The sequence below is a fragment of the Montipora capricornis genome, chromosome 11 (assembly GCF_036669925.1).
Source record: "Montipora capricornis isolate CH-2021 chromosome 11, ASM3666992v2, whole genome shotgun sequence".
Taxonomy (NCBI): Eukaryota; Metazoa; Cnidaria; class Anthozoa; order Scleractinia; family Acroporidae; genus Montipora; species Montipora capricornis.
Window position 1 is genome coordinate 23689618 of NC_090893.1, and position 22500 is coordinate 23712117.

The window sequence follows — 22500 nt, forward strand, 5'->3', positions numbered from 1 at the left end:
TGCTTTATGAACGAGAAATACATATACATCAATGTCCCTCGCTCTTTTTGTTTGGCGCCTCAGACGGGAGAAATACTGCGTATCCACTAAGGTCGGCGTCTCCAATGCGTATCTGCGTACCCACGTATCCACCCAATTTAGTGTAAAGCTTCGACGTGGCAGGGTATTCGGTGAAGCCGTTGATTTCAGCGATAGGCTTTTTTTTCTCTTGTGATTTATTCACCCATTTTTTTATTTTCACTTCACGTTTCTTTGAAGAAATTATGTGTGTATGAAAAGTGGAGAAGCGGAAGCCGCAAGTGTGTTAGATGAGAGGGAAAGCAAAGCTGAAAAGCCCTTTTCAAATTGTCATGTCATTTAACAGGCGCACCGGAAAATAAGTGGGTGAAAGACGAAATTGAGAGAGACTTGTACCTTGGTGCTCTGTAAAACTTGAGCGCAAGCAGGTGGTCGATGCGTTGGCGCCCAGCGGACCCAGTGATTTCGTAAGCTTCTGATTTACACTGAAAAATCGAGGAGCTGTTTGGAATGAAACCTTAAGCTCACCCCAAGTTTTCCGCAAGGTTTGTATTTTGCTTCGTCTTTTAACGTGCATGAAGACGGCTAGTTATCCAATTTGCACGTTTACCTCCAATATGCATCAACTCTCCTTATTTCACGCATATTAGGGAAACAGTCCTTACCGCAAGGTGTCCGCACGTAACAAGAGCGAATCAGTGTTTGGAATGATACGAGATGTAGCTATGTAAAAAGCACGGGAAACCACTGCGCGCGAGTCAGGTGTTTTTGGTCTGCTTAGTTTAATTAAACGGTGACTGTAGATCGTTGGGCAGTCAAGAAACACAGTCTTGATTCTATGATGCGCTTGTTTGTGATTGGTGTTGTAGCGTGAAAGGACTGCTATGGAACAAGGCGGGCTTTGCGTGCTCCGAGGATTAATTCTATCAAACGTACGGGACCTATATTGTAATGTTCGCCAACCAACAAATCTTGCGACTCGTTTAGGAAAGTAGTAAATTAAACATTTTTTGTTTCTGAACGAAATATCGGGGGGGGGGGGGGGGGGGGGGGGTCTTGGGTCTGCAAAGCGTTAATATGATTGATGTGATAAAAATTGTAAGATTATTTGAAAGAACTAATTTTTAAAAACAAAAAAACTATACCTTGGGGAAAAGTTGTGTACATTACGGATAATGAGACGCTGATAGTATTTAACTCGTGAAGGAAGGTGCAATGTTTAATCCATCTCTGTCTGTGTGAAATAACTTGAGCAAATTATGCAAACAACACGGAGGAGAATTTGAGATTTTCGGATACAACTTCCAACTATTTTGTTTTTGTTTTTGCGGGTTAGATAAAATCGCTCATCTGTGCCGTGAATGAAGATGAAACTGTATAAAGACCTTCTACAATATATAATTCAACTGTCCAGTATATTAATACACTTTGAGATCATGTTGAGTGAAGAAATTGTCAATGAAATCCTACTAGTAAGATTCGCCCTTAATCTGTAATTTCTGCTGTCCTGTCATGATTCGGGTGGTCTGGGAGCATGGTGACTTGTTTGGCGTATGGGGTGCGTAATCCGAATTTTTGTATCAGTTCTAGAAAAGGGGCAAAAGTAGGGATAACGATTGATGCTAGCCCGCATACAATTGTTAGCTATTGTTTAGCTATTCCATATGTGCTGATTTTCTGCGAACATAGCGTTTTTTCCAAAAGTAGTGCTTGACCTAAAGTTCTCAGCAACGTCAACGGTAACTCAGCTAAAATGACTCACAGGCCATTGTGAACAACAAGAAAACAAAGAAATGTGTTTTAATAAGTAATTTTTTTACGGGGAGGTCTTGGTTTTCCGAGTCTTAAGCTTCGATCTTCGTTTTCCACACCTCAAGCATTATCCAACCACGTCCTTTGTACTGGGGTCTCACCACCTGGTATATTAATATGAATTTGAAAGGCTTTGTCAAAACGGACGAAAAACTTAGAAATTACAGAAAGGAAACTTGGAGGAAGCAACTAAAATCGACCGAAAAACTACTCGTGATGAATAAAGGACGGCGAAAGAGCTGAGATGAACAATTGTCCTTAGCAAGTTTGTTTCTTTTTTGCGCTATAAAAAAGCACCGTTTTTATATCGGCAAAAATCTCCCTCCTTCTTGCGGGCTTCTTTCTAAAGCTCTTTGGACGAGCAAAGAAAAAAGAAAAGTTGCCTAACTGCGATCCTCGCATGCTGAAGATGTCTTGTATCATACGTCAGGGTCGGCCAGGGTTTCTGGGTATACGGTATACAGGGGCTTTTTAAATCGGGTATACGGTATATTGCAGTTAAAAGACGAGTATTCGGTTTATCACTTTCTTTGAATTTCAGGTGTACGGTATACAATGCTTCCATTAATTTTGGTTACGTACATTTGGATAAATTTTGGGTATTTTTGGGTATTTTGGCGATTTTTTTTTTTCGGGTAAACTGCTATAACACTACCTGCCGTTTACAGTCCCACATCAGCTCATTTGTGTAAAAGGAAGCTTCATATAGATTATTGTGCACAGTTGTACTCAAGGCTCGGGTATACAAATCTGTGGCATCCACAACATAACACAGTTACTTCTGAATAGTTTCAAATGCAGGAGCAAAAGCTAGAGTGACTGTGTAAACAAAGGCACAAAAATCTTAGCCTCAACTTAAGATTTTGCTCCCCATGGCAAATTTTTGTCGTGTGCAACTCAAAAATAAAGCTGTATTTTCAGTCCAAAATATTTTGTTGCAGATCCAAATTCTTTAATTAATGCTCTCATCACAAACTTTGTTGTTATCTTTCAGAATTTTTGGGGGTGATTACATTTTTTTTTTACTTTGAAATTGTTATTATAATCATCATTATTATTATTATTATTATTACGTAATCATATATAATTAATATGATTAAGTACTATTATTATCAATATTATGATTACGATTCTTAGTCTCGCTATGTACACTAGCAATTTTATTCTATGAATGGCTAATTCTTGTAGCATCAACATTTATTTGGAGTAGAAAAGGGTATAGAAATGTGTACGTTGTTTAGATGTTTTCATATTTGAGCCTTCTCGAAAAAAAAAAAAAGTACAATGTTGGTGACTGCAAAATACATATTGGTGTCCGCTGTACAGGTATACTACGGAGTTAACTGTTGTTGCTTCCCCCATTCTGTGTCCTCAATCAAAAACCTTTTACTTTCCTGAAGGAACTCTCTTCAAGTCTTAGGGAGGAAGGAAAATCCCTTCTTAGCTTATTTATTCATTTAGCATGCAGTACCCACCTCCAGTCTCCCAGTGGCTTTTTTGGATCCTCAAAGAAACAGGACTTATTTATTCTGCGCCATAGACCTCTTTCATAATGGCAGCCAAATAAAATATTCTTCTGTTTTAATACTAATAAGCCTTTCTATCCTTGCTACAACGAGCAAATTTCAAAAGATTATTTGTTTCAAAATGAGGGCAGGAGGTCTAATTAACATAAATGCAAGAGAATGTAAAGGGGGTTGCCATTTGTGAAAGTGGTCTATTTCCCTGCCCTTACACTGAACGCAAAACATTCAAAACCAATCCTTCTAAGTTATCGTGGTCAGAGTTTGGGTAGGGGTGGGAAGAGCTGATGCAAAGAGGAGGAGGGGGTGGGGGGGGGGGAGGTGGCATGGGCATTTTTGCTCGGAAAAGGGAGGCCTTACCTAAATATGTCAATGAACAAATAGATAAATAAATAAAGAAACCGATAAATATACAGTAAATGAAGAAATGAAATAAAAATTTCAATACATTAAAAGAAAAAGATCGTCGACAAGAACTGTGTGCTCTGAAAAACGAAAAACTTTTATGTAATCACCTATAGCTACAAATTGTGGATAAAAATAAGTCTACTTAAAAGATTGCTCTTTTAGAAGATGTTTGCCATCTTGGGCAACGTAGCATAACATTATAAGGGATGCTCTTGCTCGCCACTATCTCTATCATCTTTTTTTCCTAAAACGGGATAGATCTCAATGTTTTGGAGGGTCAGCAAAATTGAGTGAAGGGTCTCTCTTCGTTTTGATTGTATATCTTACCTTGTGGTACAAGAGATATGAAATGCAATGCCGACATATCACTGGAAAAAGTTTAACTATAATCTTATATGCTTATGTTATGCTGGATCTTGTTAAAGGCAGAAAGACTCTGTCGTGACCTTTCCACTGGTAGTGATGGCGTGTGAAACTCATCAAAGAAGAAAGGAGGGGGGTAGTTTCTAAAGAAACTGTGGTGCTGCGTCGGTGGGGAAGTAGTGTACAAAAATTTGGTTTTATCAACAGAGTTTATAAGGTAAATTGGCCACCGTACAGAGATTCTAAAAGCTGACGTTTCGAGCGCTCATCAAAGAAGACACAATTGTAGATCTCTGATAGTCATAGCCACAGATTTAAAGGATAAAACTATTGGTGGAGGCCGTTTTTTGTTATCGGGCCGTTGGGATTATTAGCGGGTACCAAATAACAAATGAATAGCGGACAAATAATTTGATAATTCGTTCAACCCCAAAAGGAACGCTAGGAACATACGCGTTTTATATAGAAGCACAAACAATACAAAAATATCTGCAAAGAAATTATTCCTGTTTGCATAGGCTTCGTGATAGTGTCATAGTATTCAATATGCAGATCGAGCGGCCTCGAAAACGCCAAAGTCAGTGGCATACTGCTTTTGTTAGTGGCACGAGGGAATGTTGAATCTGGCTTGTGAAGTCCGTGCGTGCACAATTCTTCAAATGATATGCACGCATGCGTCCGTAAAAAGCAAGTGAAAGTTATTTTTATTTTCAAAATCGAGGCCTCGTGTTTTGCAGCACTAAGTCTTCATGGGTTTAAATATGTTTTTGTCTGTAATTCATAGAAGGTAAGAAAAAGTTGGTTTATAATTTCTAAGTAACGCGTCTAAGCTAAATCAGTTTAATTGGTAGGAACGCTGCAGTATACAATTACAGCTTCTAGCCTTTCATGGTTCATTAGAACTTTCCGAAGTATTTGGTAGGACAGAAACTACTTATTCTTTCCGTTAAAACGAAAAATCAAACCGGGAACATAGCAGGCACAAGAGACAGTCAACAGTCGTCACGGAATAAAAGACGTTTATGTGCAGGCTCTATTTGTACTCTACTTGTATCTTAACGGTTGACTATCTGAATTTTAACAGGCGCAAAGTCGATAATGGAGGCGTGGCTCATGTATTGGTTGAGAATTGGGGTAAGTTTTATAATTGGAGTCACACCTCAGTTAAACATTTTCGTTTGAATTATGATTGGTATTTGTGGTCCCTTTTCATCCATTTTTATTGATTTATTCAGTATCCCCATTCAATCTTCGACATTCATTTTTATTTGGATTTGTTGTTCAATAATTCACTTAATATTGAGAGCCCTTTGCACAAGAAAAGAGTTCAATCACTTTGTGATTTAGAACTGCCTTTGATCAACATTCTCACGATCGAAACGTTCATTCTCCCAACTAGTGACATAGAGTTTTTTTGTTGGACAGTCATGAGAACTTGGTGTTATATAAAGATCACACCTCTTTAGCTGATAATAATGTTCATTATCAATACCTGTTTCACTGACATTTCATAGAAACTGTAAAGAGAATTTACACAGCCATCACTCCTCCTACAGAACACAAAGAGGAATTCATTCACTCGATTTGGCTCTCATTCACTGTGATATTAAGCACTTATAATCTACAAGCTCAGTTTATGAAGGGGATAGTTGTCTGAAAAAGTGTGGTGCTGCGTCGGTGCCGGGAGAGTGAAAGACACTACCACCGTAAAACAAAAAATATTTCAAATCGATGGCTAATGCTTTGAGCTTAAGTCCTTCGTGAGAACGAAGTGAGGAATGAGGGCTGTTTCAAGTTATATTGGAAGTAGGGGAGCGATTCCATTAATTGGAGATAATGTAACGAAAAAAGCGAGTAAATTAGCTGAATAAGAAGCGCTCATATATAACAGGGATTGAGAGTGCCGAGTGGCGTTTGTTCCAAAGATGCGTTGCTGGCGTTGTCGGGGGAGGAAAAGGGGAGGAAGAAGGTGTGGATTTTTCAGTCCTCACCTCCCCTCCCCTGACAAAGCTTCCTGCGCAAGCTCTGTGGGTTTTTGTGCTTCCTTGTTGTACAAAAAGGCCGCCACTGTCATGTTATTCATTCGCTCAACTAAAACGACTGTGTTAATTGGGAGAAGTTATCAGTACCACCTCGTGTATATTCTTTTGCTCTCCTTTCATTGTGCGAATAACTATTCATCTCAGTATGTTCCCATTTGATTTTTTTCCCTGTATAACGAGTTGAAGGCGGCTTTGTGATCCACCTACGTTTCAGACTTCCCCACTCAACACGTAGTGACTGAATATACGATGGGCAGGTGGTAGGAGAACAAAACTGATTGACATTACATTTTTCCATTTTTAGCGCTTCTAGTCTGTCTAACTGTCATGATCAGCAAAAAATTAACAGATATTTCAAATTCGGACATATAGTTGAATCGTTTACATCAGGCTCCGCGTTTGAAGATAGAGTCTTAAAACTATACATTTCTTTTTTGCTTTTTGTCTAAATATCTTAATTACAACGGTTGGCCGAGTAACATTCACCAAGTTACTTATGTATAAGTTACAAATTTATTTCAGCGCTGAGTGTTTAGGATAAAACGTGATCAACTATTTAACCGTTTGCCATGTTAACCATGAGTCCTATCAACTTTCAGTGGAAAACAAAACCGAAATTGATATTGACAGCAAATTATTTCAGAACTTTTTTATATTCTTTAACACGACATGAGCAGCTGGTAGCCAAGAGAAGCTAGTTTGTCTTTCCGTAAGGTTTAATCTTGCGATGGAGCTTTATCGCCACACTCATTGGTGTAAAGTTGTATTTTTCATCTCCTTGCTGCATTGCGTCTGGGGTGAGTCCGATTTCATGTTTAGTTAGTCATCATGATAAAATATAGAAGACTGTAAGCACGGAAGCTTGTAGGGGACATGCGATATGAGAGATAGGAAATAAAAAAATGCGTCATGCAAATTCAAAAATGCGAGAAGAAACATCCAATTTGCGGGTTACAAAATGTGTGATAAAATATGGAAGATCCTAGTTTGAAAATCTGAGACGAGAAGTAGAAAATGTTAAATAGTAACGGATGTCAGAAACAGGGAACAAGTTAGAGGGAAATCGAGAGAGGGAAACTGGGGGAGTGGGGAGTCTTTAAAAAGGAAATTTCAAAAACGGGACTGAAATCTCTTAAAGGGAGAAATATCAGTGGTCTGATCATCTGCAAATCCTTTACAATATTAGCTTCCTCAAAGCAAAAGTTTCCGTAAGGTCCTTACCTGTACTGTGCAGCCAATTGAGTCACAATTATACCTTTCCAGTGGAGTTTTCTTTTGGTTGACATAATGCTACAAAACCGTTTCAAATGTCTCTTGACCTATCACACACATCTCAGTTGAACAACAATTTCCTCTCAGTAAAACGGCGACAAACAACCAAAGCTAGCTAGTTCTTTTTGGATTATTGGCAAAAGCCAAAGAAAATGTAAATTTATCCATATGATATTGACTCAACATCTGGCTGCCGAGCAAAATATTTTCAATGGTTTTCCTTCCATGTGGAACATTTTTAGGAAAATTTGGCCTTGTATTTGGTTTTCATACTTTTCGTTGTCCACTGCCGGCACATTCCTTTTGGTAATGGTATCCTTTTTCGTGCTACCGGAACATGTCAAAACCAGTAATACACAACTTACAATAACGAAATGACCTTAAAACTATTAAACCCAAGACACCAGGAGGCATCTTTGGACTTTATATATTGTCATCAATATTTAATTCTATTGAACACTAGTGCTTCCAGTTGTACTGATCAAAATCCTTTGAAGGAGCTGTTAATAATTGTATTTTGAAATATATAGCAGCTACCGAATATAGTTTTGTAGGCATTCGGTTTCTGCCAGGGTTATTCCACTTCTCTTGCAATAAGCGAAAACAACTAGTCCAAGTGAATTCTGCGCGATCGCAACCATGGACGCTCGATGATAGTTGGTCCGTATACTTAGTTATCTATATTGATGATTTTTTTGGGGAATTGCTTCAATAAATATTTTTTTTTCTTTGCTGACGACCCCGTTTCTTGTTTAAGCATTGTGATCCAACGTCTTAATTCAAAAATTGACTGAATATTAAACTTGAAACTGTCTCGCACTGGTTTAGGTCTCTTAATATTGAGAAAACCAAACTCATAGTTTTTAGACCTAGGCCGAATGATTAAGGTCATGGAATTGAGCGAGTTGATGTATTGTATGGTTCTTTACATACATATCTCACCTACAGAGGACTGTCAAGTCCAAAACTTACACTCAAAAAGTTAACAACCTTTGGTTAAAAATCAAAGCTTAAAATTTTTTGCCAGTCAAGTGATAGCAGTCGCACTTTCAAAATCTGAAGAAAAAAAGAAGTAATTTTTGATCAAAGTAGCACTTTTACACAGCCCCTTCATTATGATATTTTAGGTGCTTTTGTAAGAACGTGATCCTCACCATTTCACAAATTAGTGGTGACAGTTATTATTAGTCCAATAAGCTAAATGATGATCTATAGGGGAACTGACGCACATGAAAACGCTATTATTGTTGTTTGTTTATTATACAGTCGAAACCGCCAAATTGTATCGAGAATACTCGGTCATCATCTCTTCGTAAGAGCTGTGAGGTTCCTTTGTATAACATACAACGACAAAAACGACTGTACCACTCGGGAGAAGTTGTCAGTACCACTGTGTATATTCTCAGTTAAAATTCTTTTGCTCTAATATAAAAGCTAACTATAAAATGAAACTTTTTTGTATCCTAATGGCAAGAATCGCCTAACTTTCTCCCTCTAGATATTTCCGAAATTTTGGCTCTCTATAAACAGTAAGGGACCCTTCGACAGATATCTTACCAGAGCTTGAAGAAAAAAAAAACGACTTTTACGTTGTCCTACAAATAAAAATTCTGAAGTAAATTAGGTTTGGAGAAACTTCATCAACAACTATTTTTTTTATTTGCTGATAAAACTTCGAAATCGCGACTACGAGTACGAGTTTTGAGTTTCACTAACTGTTCTAGTATATTGTAAATCATTGACTATATTAGCGAAAGCAGACTACAGTAGTAACAGAACAGATTTAAAAAAATACTTAATTGCCATACATTTCATGCCTGAAATGGAATGAAGATAGCATTATCGAGGTTATAGTATTCTCTATTAGAATTAGCTTCTCATGATTTCGGGGTTTTATCAGCAAATTAAGGGATTAGTTGTTAATGAATTTTACCCAAAATTAATGCATCTCGCCCCACCCTGGTATCTTTATCAAATGCCAAATGGGACAAATAGTGCAGAAACAGTTGTATTGGCATGTCGAAAAATATTTCCTAGACCTGCCCACATAGAAAGCAGAAAGCACAATAAAATAATAGGTCTCAAAAGAACCCGACAGCCGAATATTTTTTACTGGTATTGCATGGTATTCCACACTAAAGATGATTATGATGATAATAATAATAATAATAATAATAATAATAATAAACAAGAATAATAATAATAATAATAATAATAATAATAATAATAATTATTATTATTATAATAATTATAATAATAATAATGATGATGATGATGATACTACTACTAATAATAATTCGACATTTGGAGTATTGACGGCTGAAAGTTTACGGAAGAAACCGTGAGTCGGATAACAAATCAAAAGTGGCTCAGCGTTGTCTGTACTCTTATCGACAACGGCATTCGTCATCACAGTGGTCAAAATGTTGTGGACTCACGAAGCGCCAAAGAAAGTTTTTATTTTAGAGCGTGACCAAAATCATGACTCAAAGAAAGAGCAAGCGTTGTCTAAAACTTTCTCGCAATATGATTGGTTTATTTCCCAAAATGAGCGTTCCTGATTGGCTATTACACTGCATGACAAAATGACGCGAGCATGACGCGTACAGCGTTGTCTAGAATCTCATCGAGAACGGCAAATTAGCCAATCAGATTGCGAGATTACAGGCAATTGTGGTAAAAATCAATGTTTTATTCACTATGACAATTATTCGATCTGAAATGAACAAGATTACATAACAATCACTGAGATATTCGAATGCGCTGAAATCTCTAAGCAAATGAAAAGAAAAGCATCAAAATAACAGACTGAACTAAACTTACTTCTGTGGCGGGTTTCCCTAAACTACGAACTCTTGAAACTGAACTCGACGCCTTAACACTGCTGAAACTAGTTGACTTAAACTACTGAAACTGGTTAGCGACTGACTTATATCCTTTCAAACACGTGCTATTGACTTATCTGAAACTTAAGCCTTAGTTACCCAAATGAATTCTCTTAAAATGTCAATCAAATCTTTGTGTGTTTCCGGTAATAATTAATTAATCAGTTCTGTCGCAGTAACCACAATAATAATAATAATAATAATAATAATAATAATAATAATAATAATAATAATAACAATAATAATCGGCTTAGCTCATTAAGTGTTTGTTACCCTTTATCTACTGCATTAGTAAAAAGAAAGGTTTCTAAATGTCAGTTTATTTGGGGAAAAGAACAAAGATAAAACGAGTCTTGTTTTCCGCTAGGGAGTTTTCAACTGTAACCTAAACTGCAATTGTTTATTTAAACGTAGGAGACTGTATTGATTGGGATCTTGGAATGGAAAACGGTTTAATACCAGATGAAAGGATAACGGCCTCCAGTAACTCTTCCTGGGTTTTAGCCACTATTGATAGATTGAATGACGTAAGAAGATCATGGTGTGCTTATAATAATGAGTATCTGCAGATTGACCTACAGTCGCTTCATGTAATCTGTGCTGTGTCCATTCAAGGGGGAGACGTTTATCGTGACTGGGTAAATAAGTACACCTTAAAGTCATCTACAGACAATAAAACATGGACAGATTACAAAGAAAATGGACTTGTTAAGGTGAGTTACAAAGTTGTTGATGTACCAAGACATAAACGTTTGAGCCGGTGGACATTTAGCTTATAATCAATGATTACATCATGTCAGTACAATATGGAATACTAAATTCTTGCACTGAATAACGTCATGCAGATGACAACGAAAGTGCGATTACTTTTTTGCTTTTGTTGTTCTGCAGCGTAATTGGTTTTGAGGTAGAACACAGTTAAAAGGTTTTTTCTCCAGAAAAAAATAATTATATTGAGGACAAAGTTAATGGCATCGGCGGAGGCCAGACCCGACATTTTGCTCATGCTGGATAAAGTGAACTTTGTTCAACGTTTTCCTCCAAAGAAGGTTTCAGCGAGAATTTATTTAACCAGCAGTGAAAGACAATTCACTGCCTCGATTTGTCTTGTTGTTTGTAATTACACTCAATGGATAACAAACGACAACCTGATAGTCTTCAGTAGAGTCTTTTTTACGGATGTGTTCACCTTTCTTGTTTAATGCCGGAATTTCTAGCGATTGAGTGGTAACGAATAAGCCTGAAATTGAATATTTCTGCGTCACAAGAGCGAGAGGGCCTGGGTTGCAGAAGGTGTAAGTGAGGGATTATAGGTAGTGATTTAAGTGCATCCAAGCTGGGTATAGCACGTGATCAGTCATTCGAGGCCGACACCTATTACCCACGATTTTCGAGATTTTGGACATATAGTTAAGCGTCATCATTTATCTGTTGCGCAATTCTTAGTTTGCACTCACGTGATTAGACGGCCATGTTGGTGCACAAAACAGAAGCAAAATGTCGCTCGCGTTTTTTATAATAATAATAATAATAATAATAATAATAATAAATATAATACTAATGATAATAATAATAATAATAATAATAATAATAATAATAATAATAATAGAGACAAATTCCCAAAAGACGTTTTTTAGACCAACATGGCCGCCATGACGTCCGAAGTACTTGAGGCACTGAATTTGGTTCGGGAAGGATACGTTTCCATTTTTTTCCCACAGGGTTTTTGGTTTTCGTATCCGCCAATGCCGCTACTTTGTGTATTGGATATACTTCCCTTGCTGTATTGTGATCGAAATGTGTTTAGTCAATTTATGTGTGCCCAATAGATGTGGCTTTTCTCCAATATTTATGTTTGTAATGTTAAGACGGTGTGCGGCCTAATCGTCCAAAGTAAACCTAATTGTATATTTCTCTCGTGTCTGTTGCGCAGTGAAACTGGAAGGTATGTTTAGTCGTTTTGCTATAGGTCTCAATTATAATATTAACAGTATGCAAATTTTTTATGACGCATAAGTGGTAATATTTGACCTGTTGTTCTCATATCACAAGCAAGTGATAACTTGTATTCCTTCTTTGCTATTCATTGGCATACTTTACACTTAAGGTGGCTCAAACCAGTTTCAACACTTGAAAGAAACGTTCTTATTAGAAGAATGTATACCGTTCTGCAAGACTTTATCACTTAACAGCAATGTTATGGTACCATATCAAACACCAATTATTGCTGAAAAAGATTCAGTCATTTTTGTGACGTAAAAAGTTACCGTGGCAACAGCTACTCATATCTCCAAAATGAATTCGGTGATCCCCATTTTTTATCTCTGAAAATAATGTAATCAGCATGCCAGAATGAAACTTTCTGTATTCACAAATGAGCTCCTTGATTTCAATCATTTTATTCCTAACTGGGGCTCTTATTTGTTCCTTCACACGCGTAAAATTGAAAGAATTTGGGCTGTAAAACGAGGCTAGTTAGGCTAATTAACACAAAGAGAAAAGAATAATTTGTTGGCGGCCATTTTTGCATTCGGTCAATTCAGTGAAAATTTGGATTTTATTCATAACGGGGGCGTTGTTACATAACTATTGTGTTCACGGCCTTGGCATGCAAACATTTTCTCCATTGTTTGTGCCAACTCATCTTCGTTTATTGGACCACTGAACATTAAACTGAGGCGACAAAGGAGACCATGTGCCTTCTATGCTAATAGGCCAGTTCAGAGTTCATGCCTACCTCCTCTTCAAAGCGAGTCTAAGTGCGAAGGTTTTGTGATGGTAATTAGTTCTACTTTACATAAGAATGACTACTAATTTTCATAACAAAAACTTCGCACTTGGCCTTGCTTTGAAGAGGAGCCAGGCAAGAACTCGGAAATGGCCTATTCAGTGGCGACTTTTCATATTGTATTGGACGTTGGTGATTTGGTATTTAAACTTAATCCGGGTCCCACAGGAAATGCTCACATAACCGCCATTGTTTCATCGCCAATTGAGAGCCGCACTCATCCGTGCAGGAAGCCACCACGTGACACACTTATAAGTGTTGAGCGTAATGCCATCTTTGGTAACCTGGACAACAGGGCCTTTCAGTTATGTAGTTTGAATGCAAGATCATTAAGGAAGAAATCATCGGCCTTTGTGGACCTGGTATGTGATCTGATAGCTGAGTTGTTTACGATATGCGAGTCCTGGCTCAATGATCTTGTGTCTGCGATTTTAGGTGAGCTCACACTATTCCAGTTATTCGTAGGGGTGGCGGGACTGCGCTGTTATATCGCGACGGTCTTGATGTAAACAAAGTGTTTTCAGCCGAGCGGTCTTCGTTTGAAGTGTCGGAATGGCTTGTGCAGTTCGGAACTGTTCGTCTGTTCGAGTTGTCATCGTGTATAGACCAACTTATTCTGCGGATCATCCCGTGAGTACGAGTGTTTTCTTTCATAAATTCTCTCGAGTCATTAGTTATGTGTAATGAGTTACTGTTAATATGTGGCGACTTTATTACACACATGGACGTTCCGTCAGATGCGGACACCATCCGGCTCAAGGACCTGTTGAACTCTATGGGTCTGGTACAGCATGTTGAGCGAACCACTCACATACATGGCCACACCTTGGATTTAATTATCACACCGCAGGCCGATGATATTGTGGATGGTGAGCCCCTTCCGGAGATATATTTCTCTGACCAAGCTACCGTGATATGTAAGCTAAGCGTGATGAGGCCTGCGCCAAGAATTAAGCATGCTGAATACAGGAAACTCAAATCAATTGACATAACCAAGTTGAGAAAAGCTAGTCGTAACTCCCAGCTTCATCAAGACCCGCCTGATGATTTGAACATGCTGCTCGACTGTTATAATACGACTTTTAAATCGCTATTAGACGAACACGCGCCGGTTTGTTCTCGTCATGTCATCACTCGATCCAGGCCCCCATTGTTTAATGATAACATATTTCAGGCTCGCAGGGACAGGAGGAAGGCCGAGAGAAGATGGAGGAAAACTAGACTCCCATCAGATCTTGTAGTGTTTAAGGTTAAGCGGAATTATGTTGTACATCTGATGAACGAAGCTAGGTGTACTCATTACAGGCCATTTATTGACAAGAACAGTTCGGACCAATAAAAGCTGTTCCGGGCTAGTAAGAATCTATTAAATCTGCAAAAGGATAAGTCTCTTCCACCTCATGCTAACGCCTCTGTTCTCGCAAATGAGATGGGTGAATACTTCATCCATAAAGTAGTTGCTATAAGATCAAAGTTAGCCGGTGACGCGGTCCCTCATGCGGTTTCTACTGAGTGTGCGCCTCACGGTTCATCGAGTACTGATGACGTTGTCACGCTATAAGAGTTTCAATCTCTCTCTGAGGAGGATTTAAGGAAGATGGCTGTGGCTTCCACGAAGACATGTGCTCTGGACCCTTTCCCGTCATCCATCTTGTTGCTTTGTATTGAGGAGCTACTTTCAGTGATTACTAGGATGTTGAACATATCATTAAAGCATGGTTACTTCGCTGACGGATGGAAAAAGGCATTAGTACATCCTCTGCTCAAAAATCTGGTCTTCAATTGATAAACTTACAGTTCACGTCCAAACGTACAGAGAAGGCGGTCGCTGTACAATTACAGGAGCACATGTGAGCCAATGGTTTGTTTCCAGAATTGCAAAGTGCTTACCACCAAAATCATAGCACTGAGACCGCACTACTTAAGGTGAAGAACGATCTCCTAATGGCGATAGATAAAGGTCAAGTTACGTTGTTGGTGCTTCTCGACTTAACCTCTGCATTCGACACCGTCGAACATGAGATCCTTCTAGATCGATTGAGGTCAACAGTTGGGTTGCGTGCGAAATTACTTTCATGGTTTGAGAGTTACTTTGAGGGCAGGTCGCAGAAGGTGTCGATTAACGGAACTCTCTCAAAACCATTTGATTTGACGTGTAGAGTCCGCCAAGGGTCTTGCCTGGGCCTGCTTTTCTTTACCATCTATGTGAGTAAGCTGTTTCAGATATTAAGACACCATCTGCCCTCTGTTCACACATATGCGGACGACACACAGTTGTATTTGTCATTTAATCCATCTGACACTTTCAGTGAAGTTGAAGCTGTATCTGCCACGTAGAAGTGCATCTGTGATGTCCAAGCATGGATGAGAGAGGATCAACTTATTGTCAATGATGACAAGACTGAGTTCCTGATGATAGGTACTCGCCAGCAGCTCTCAAGTTTCAATCCAAAGCATCAATGTTGGACAGGCTGAAGTCTCTTTTGTAGTCTCTGCACGCAATCTAGGCACATGCTTTGACACGCATCTAGATATGGGAACTCATATTACAAAGACATGTAGCAGTGCTTTCTATTACTTTTACAACATTTATTGATTTATTGATTTATTTATTTATTTCGCCATACAACCAACAAAAATAATTACAAGAAAAGAAATGTACTTATAAGTTGACCAGATAATAAGAAAAATAAGTAAGTTACTAAAGAACAATTCACAACAGACGTCATATTAGAAAATATCTGTCCAGAGAATCAACTGAAAAACTAGTACATGCTTTCATTAGTAGTAGATTGGACTATTGCAATACCCTTTTATATAGAATCCCGGAATATCAAACTAGGAAACTCCAACGTGTTATGAATGCAAGTGCAAGACTTATTTATCGCGCGCCCAAGTTCTGTCACATAACACCTCTGCTCGCAGAATTACATTGGTTACCAATGCGCGCCAGAATACATTATAAGATACTTCTGATAACTTATAAAATGTTGCACGGTCATGCGCCTAAGTACCTTTCAGACCTAATTAGCATTCAACAGCCTTCGTGCTAAAGCTTAAGACGTAATGACAATGATCCCTTGCTTAAAAAACCAATTGCGAAAACAAAGAAAACAACGGAGGACAGAGCATTTCAGATTGTTGCTCCCTTTTATGGAACAAGTTACCTAGGTCTGCACGGGAAGCAAGGAACTTAGAATCTTTTAAGACTATAATTAAAACATTTTTATGCAAGGAATCATTTAAGTTATCTTAGTAATTTTCTTTTATCCATCAGTCTTTAAGAAGTTCTTTCTACAGTTGTTCTATGTTAGATTTTTCTAACATACATTTTTTTCTATGTCAGATTCTGTTAGATTTTTAATGTAAATAGTTTTTACGCTTTATTGAAAGACTTGAAAGATTTATAATACAAGTGTAACTTTAGTTATTAAGTTATACACTATTGTGATGCGCTTTTGAATATTGTATAGAAAAGGCACAATATAAGTAATAAATTATTATCATTATTATTATAATTGTAATAATAATAATAATAATAATAATAATTATTATTATTATTATTATTATTATTATTATTATTATTATTATTATTATTATCATTAAAAAAATTCTATGAAACGGATTCAGAGCCACCTTAAATTACTGAAAAATTATGGCAGGTATGAATCCGCTCCACAGAACTTTTTTCAACTTTGCAAAGAGTTTCATCTTGGCCTACTGATTACTTTTGCGCAATAAAAAATTGGGGTCACCGTAGTTAATGCATGGAGGTGGCTATGAAACTTGACAAGTTCCTTTGTTTCATGTTTTTGTCCGTATTTTTAGCCTTGACCTTGTACAAAACACACCTTTTTTCGAGAACATAACCAATCAAATCCTTCGATTAAATTATACGCAACTAATTTGCAAACCCGTGCAAACCAAAAACAAAAGATTGTGCAGGGTCTCGGTCAGTTCAACATCGATTGAGAAACAATATATTTTTTTTAATTTTAAACGAATCTTTATTATTGTTGGTGACAACATTGTTCTTGCTTTTGAAGGTTTTAAGGTTTCATAACCAGTCCCTCGATTAACTATGGGGTCAACAAGTTCGTTTATCAGATATGAGCAACTAAAGCCAAAATATAAGGTGTTTTTGCAAGGCTTTCCTGTTACCATGGTAACTTTTTACGTCATAAAAATGACCGAATTCTTTTTCAGCAATAATTGGTGTTTGATATAATACCATAAGATTGCTGTTACGTGATTAAGTGTTGTAGCGTCATTCCTTCTAATGACAAGCTCTCTTGAAAGTGTTGAAACTCGTTTGAGCCACCATAAGACTGCGACGAAACATTAATGGACCCAGGCCATTTTATGTAAAACTGTTTGGCTTAAAAAACATTTTTCTAAAACCAATTCCAATCACCTGCTATTGGATATCACCAACTTAAAGGACTGATTTTTCAATTTCTCTGATAAAATGCTCTCTCTCCACTGCTTTATGCCAAAAGTTTTTCAAAACAGTAAGAGCAGAAATTTCATGCCATGACATTGACATTGGCCATCGAGTTCCCAAACGAAATGCAATTCCTGGTCCAAGACCAATAGTTTGCATATTTACAAGGATTATCAGAGAACAGGTCATGAACAATCGGAATGATGCTTGCAAAGTCACAGCAACTTCTGTTGGTATTCCAGCCGACTGCTCTTTTGAAAACGTGAGCTTATTCGACCATCTCACTCCCCAAATCCGACAACTTCCTGTAGATGCCAAGAAATTTCAAAATCGGAATGGCGACAAATTTTGCTGGGCAAAGAATTGTGTCGTTTATCTGCATCAAACCGAAGATTCTCGTCCAATTTTGTTAAGTCTTCTGCCCATTTAGAGAACTTTGCGGAACTGCAAGGCTTTCCTTTGAGCTCAGTAACCTCTATTATCGTGTTTAGCTTACATGTTTTCTTGTTTCTATAATGTCTAGTGACTTTAATTTATTATCTGTCCTTCCCGTTTGTTAACGACTCTGCGCACACTTTGATATCGTACTATTTTACTTGACGATTCACTGAGGGGATAAACGGAGCACATGAGATTACAAAGAAAGGTATTAATAGAAATACAAGGCAAAACGAATTCAGAAAAAACCGGACACTTGCAAGATGTGTGCGGCTCTCCGGATTACAGAAACGGTTCTTCATAAAACATGAACAAACTTATATGCAAAACTAAACAATACCAGTGAAACTGACACAAAGAACAATACCAGCCCTACAAGGGTGTTAACGAGGTAGTGTGACAAAGGTAGATAAAAAACAAGCGAGGCTTAATTACGGACTAAGAAAACTATTGTAGGACAAACCAAGAAAGGACAAAACAAATTAACTCTAATTACACGGAAAAAAATATTGGTATTCGTGGCTGCACCGTTAATCACTTAGATGATATCTTGTTTAGTTTAGTACTTTACGAAATGTCCCATGATCCTGTACAATATGACGGAGATCGTCTCGAATCATTATTATTTAATCCTATTGACCGGCCTGAGGTTAGGAATATGCTTTCCAGTTATCTCGATCCCAACTCAAATTTTGTATCTCGTTTGCAAATAACGGGGATGTATTCTCCATTATGCACATTAATGCTCGTAGTTTGCTTAAAAGTCTCGATAAACTTAAATTGATTATGATGAATATGCAAACACCACTTCCGTTATTGGTGTCACGGAAACTTGGCTAAATGATGCCACTTCAGAGTTAGTAAATATTATTGGGTACAATTTTATTTCAAAGCATCGGATATCTAAATCAGGTGGAGGAGTTGGTATTTATAGACTTATACAAAACATGGACCACCCCTGTGGACTCGGTCCATGGACCCCTTAACGGTCCCGGTACATGGACTATCCCTGTGGACCACCCCTCGTCACTTATGTACAGGTTTGACCCTAATTAGATGAACGCCTAATTTGACATCCAACAAGAGGTGTCCTTTAAGTCTAAGCATTTGCTACCTATTTTCAACAATAAGGCAAGGGTAAAGGTTAGCGTTAGTTGTAGCTTTGGGTAAATGCAGCAGTTAATCTTTACTTAAAGAGAAGCTTTTGGGGGACACTTTGTTTTTTGTCAATTGTCTGTATTCTGAGACACGAGTGATGTTGAAGTTGGCGAGAAGAGCAAGGGGACACTTCGTGACGCTTATTGAAATCCGCGTGCATATAACTAGGGTCAAACCTGGTGTTACGAAAAATAGTATTGCGTGACAAGCGTTACTTTCTGGACCCTTCGCGAGAGTTCGTAGTTTGTTTATATTTAAGTTTGTACGTAAGCGTTTCTAAATCGGTGTGTTTTGTAATCTTTCTATAATTAGATTCATTACTAATTTAGAAAGTTCTAGAAGTTTATTGTCAGAGTATATAAGTAGACGAGTCCAAGTGAAGTGTTTTTCTAACTAGTTTTTCACAAGCGAAGAGAGTTGGCGTTGGCTGTGTTTAGTCAAGTGTGACAGAAGCTGTGTTTATTCAAGTTGGCGGAGGCCGTGTAAGTTTGTCGAATACGTGTTGTTCAGAGTTTTACTTCGTGGAAACTACGTTCATTTTGGATTAAATCTTCTTGTTGTTGTTCCGACAACCCTGCGTTGAGTTTAGTTTGCAAACTACCTTTCCTCAAAACATTCGAACTCGTAACATTGGGGGCCTGTCCGGGAGAGGAATTCATTTGTTTGCTGACTACAGAAACCAGGAAAGGACAATTCAAGAAGGAGTTACAGAAAAATTAAGAAGAACTGTGCAAGAGAGTATATTGTGTTTTTGCTGTGAAATCTGCTATGGAAATGGAAAAGCTTTTGCAGATGGGGAAAGAATTTGGATTGGAAGGAGAAAAGCTTCTCGAGTTTGTGAGGGAAGAGGAAGAAAAAGAAGAAAAACGCAGACAATTGGAGGAAGAAAAACAAGAAAAACGAAGACAATTGGAGGAAGAAAGAGAAGAAAAAAAGAGGCAATTACAAGAAGAAAGAGAAGAGAGACGTCGAATGCTTGAGGAGGATAAAAGAAAGGAAGAGGAAGAGAAGGAGGAAAGGCGCAGAAGAGAAGACGAAGAAAGAGAAACTAGAGGACAAGAACGCGAACTAAGAAAGTTGGAGATGGAAGCCGAGCTGTTGAAACAGAAAGAGGCTATTGAAGCGGCAAAAAGAGAACATGAGCTGGAGATTGCACGTTTGGCTGTGGAGAATGCTGACGGACGTCCTGAAGTGAGAGAGGATCGGGCTAAGGCACCTAAACTCCCCTCGTTTGTTGATGGTAAAGACGATCTAGACGCGTATTTGCAGAGGTTCGAGAGATTTGCCGAAACAGCTAAGTGGAAAAAAGATGGATGGGCATCAAACCTCAGTGCTCTGTTGTCTGGACGGGCACTAGAAGTGTATTCACGTCTATCGGAGGACACAGCTAAGGATTATGACAGAGTAAAAATTGCGTTAATGAAGAGATATGACCTTACCGAAGACGGTTATCGTCGAAAATTTAGAGCATCCAAACCAGAAGTCGACGAAAGTCCGGAGCAGTTTATTGTGCGACTGGACAGATACCTGTTACGTTGGCTAGAGCTTTCGAATACTGTGCGAAGCTTTGATGGTCTTAGGGACTTGATCGTGAAAGAACAATTTATTGACTCTTACCCTAAGGATTTGGCAATTCACCTGCGAGAAAGGGCACCTGAGACCCTAGCAAAGATTGCGAAGATCGCTGACCAGTACTTGGAGGCTCATGGTAAACATTTGTTCAGCTCAGCGAGCAGAAAGCCAACAGTGCAGCCTGAGAGGGACGAAGCCAAGAACATGCAGATTAATCCACCAGCTCTGCATTGCTTTAAGTGCAACACCCGAGGTCATAAAGCTGTCAACTGCCCAACCCTAACAAAAAGTGTTTCCTATGTGGTAAACAGGGACAGGAAGCTAGAAACTGTCGATCAGGTGGACGCAGATCAGGAGGACAAAGTAAGGATGGTAACCCTGGGCAGCGTGGTCAAGTGAGTGCCAGTTGTTTAGTTCAACCACCTGAGGATAAACCTACTGATGAAGAAGTTAAGGCCTGTATTAAAGATGATAAGCTGCTGTTAGCCTGTGGTAAGAAGATTCCATTGTTAAGTAGTGCTTGTGTTGAACCGTTGACTGGAGTGAGAAGTAAAATGCCTGTCGTGAAAGGTAGAGTTGGAAAGAAGCCTGTTGATGTCCTGAGAGATACTGGTTGTAGTGGAATTGTAGTAAAGAGGGACCTTGTGTCGGAGGATCAGTTTACTGGCGAATTTAATGTTATGCTGCTCATTGACAATACGGCAAGGAAAGTTCCCATCGCAAAGATTGATGTTGATACACCTTACCTCAATGGCCAAGTGGAAGCGCAGTGTCTTCCCGATGCTGTTTATGATTTAATTATTGGTAATGTACCCGGCGCAAGAGCCGCTGACGACCCAGACCCAAGCTGGCAAGTTCCTACACAAGAAGCTTGTGCTGTAACCACGAGAAGTCAAGCTAAGAAAGCTGGAGAACATATTCCGTTGAAGGTACCGGATACCAAAGAAAGTCCTGTAGTTGATAGAGAAAAGCTCAACCAGATGCAACGTGACGACGAGAGCCTACAGAAATTTTGGGAGAAAGATGACGTAGTTGTGAGAGGCCAGGCTGAGACTTCATTTGAAGTGAAAGGTGGAGTTCTGTACCGCGTCTACAAGCACCCTTATGTGAACGGAGGTAAACCCCTGAAGCAGGTTATGGTTCCTGTGCAGCTGAGAAGTCGAATAATGGAACTAGCGCACAGATCGATCATGGGAGGTCACATGGGAATAAAGAAAACGACTCATAAGATTCAAAGCGCGTTCTACTGGCCAGGCATTCAAGGGGACGAGACTCGTTATTGCAAGTCCTGCGATGTATGTCAGAAGACAGTTTACAAGGGTTCCGTACCGAAGGTTTCCCTAGAGAAGATGCCATTAATTGACAAGCCATTTAAGAGAGTAGCAATCGACCTGGTTGGACCTATTGTTCCCCCGAGTGAGGACGGTCATAGATATATATTGACATTGGTCGACTTTGCAACTCGTTATCCTGAAGCTGTTCCGCTGAAGAACATTGATACTGAAACTGTGGCAGAAGCGTTGGTGGATATCTTTAGTCGTTTGGGAGTGCCTGAAGAGATCTTAAGTGACCTTGGTACGCAGTTCGTCTTTGAGTGTATGAAGGAAGTGACGCGGCTTTTGAGCATTAAACAGCTCACCACGACTCCTTATCATCCTCTGTGTAATGGCCTGACGGAAAAGTTTAATGGAACAATGAAGAGCATGTTAAAGAGTTTGTGCAGCGAACAGCCAAGACAGTGGCATCGCTATATTAACCCGTTGCTGTTTGCATATCG

At 38.6% G+C, this 22500-nt stretch overlaps 3 protein-coding genes across 3 annotated transcripts in view; all 3 read left to right on the forward strand.

Annotated features, from left to right (window-relative positions):
- Nucleotides 1–22500, forward strand: part of LOC138023238 (single-stranded DNA-binding protein 2-like) — a 278648-nt gene that overhangs the window by 26280 nt on the left and 229868 nt on the right. The gene's annotated exons all lie outside the window — the stretch shown is intronic.
- The window catches only part of LOC138024639 (uncharacterized), a 145969-nt gene continuing 130334 nt past the window's right edge, over nucleotides 6866–22500 (forward strand). Inside the window, exons 1-2 of the mRNA XM_068871861.1 lie at nucleotides 6866–6963; nucleotides 10738–11036. Of these exons, the coding sequence (XP_068727962.1) occupies nucleotides 6894–6963; nucleotides 10738–11036 (369 nt within the window). The 5' untranslated portion in view covers nucleotides 6866–6893. The remainder of the gene's footprint in view (nucleotides 6964–10737; nucleotides 11037–22500) is intronic.
- On the forward strand, nucleotides 13833–14450 carry LOC138024640 (uncharacterized). The gene has a single exon (XM_068871862.1). It carries the CDS (start codon nucleotides 13833–13835, stop codon nucleotides 14448–14450), a length of 618 nt encoding a protein of 205 aa, XP_068727963.1.

What these genes read in the sequence shown, in the direction of transcription:
- LOC138024640 (XM_068871862.1), top strand. Translation starts at nt 13,833, where the DNA reads ATGGACGTTCCGTCAGATGCGGACACCATCCGGCTCAAGGACCTGTTG.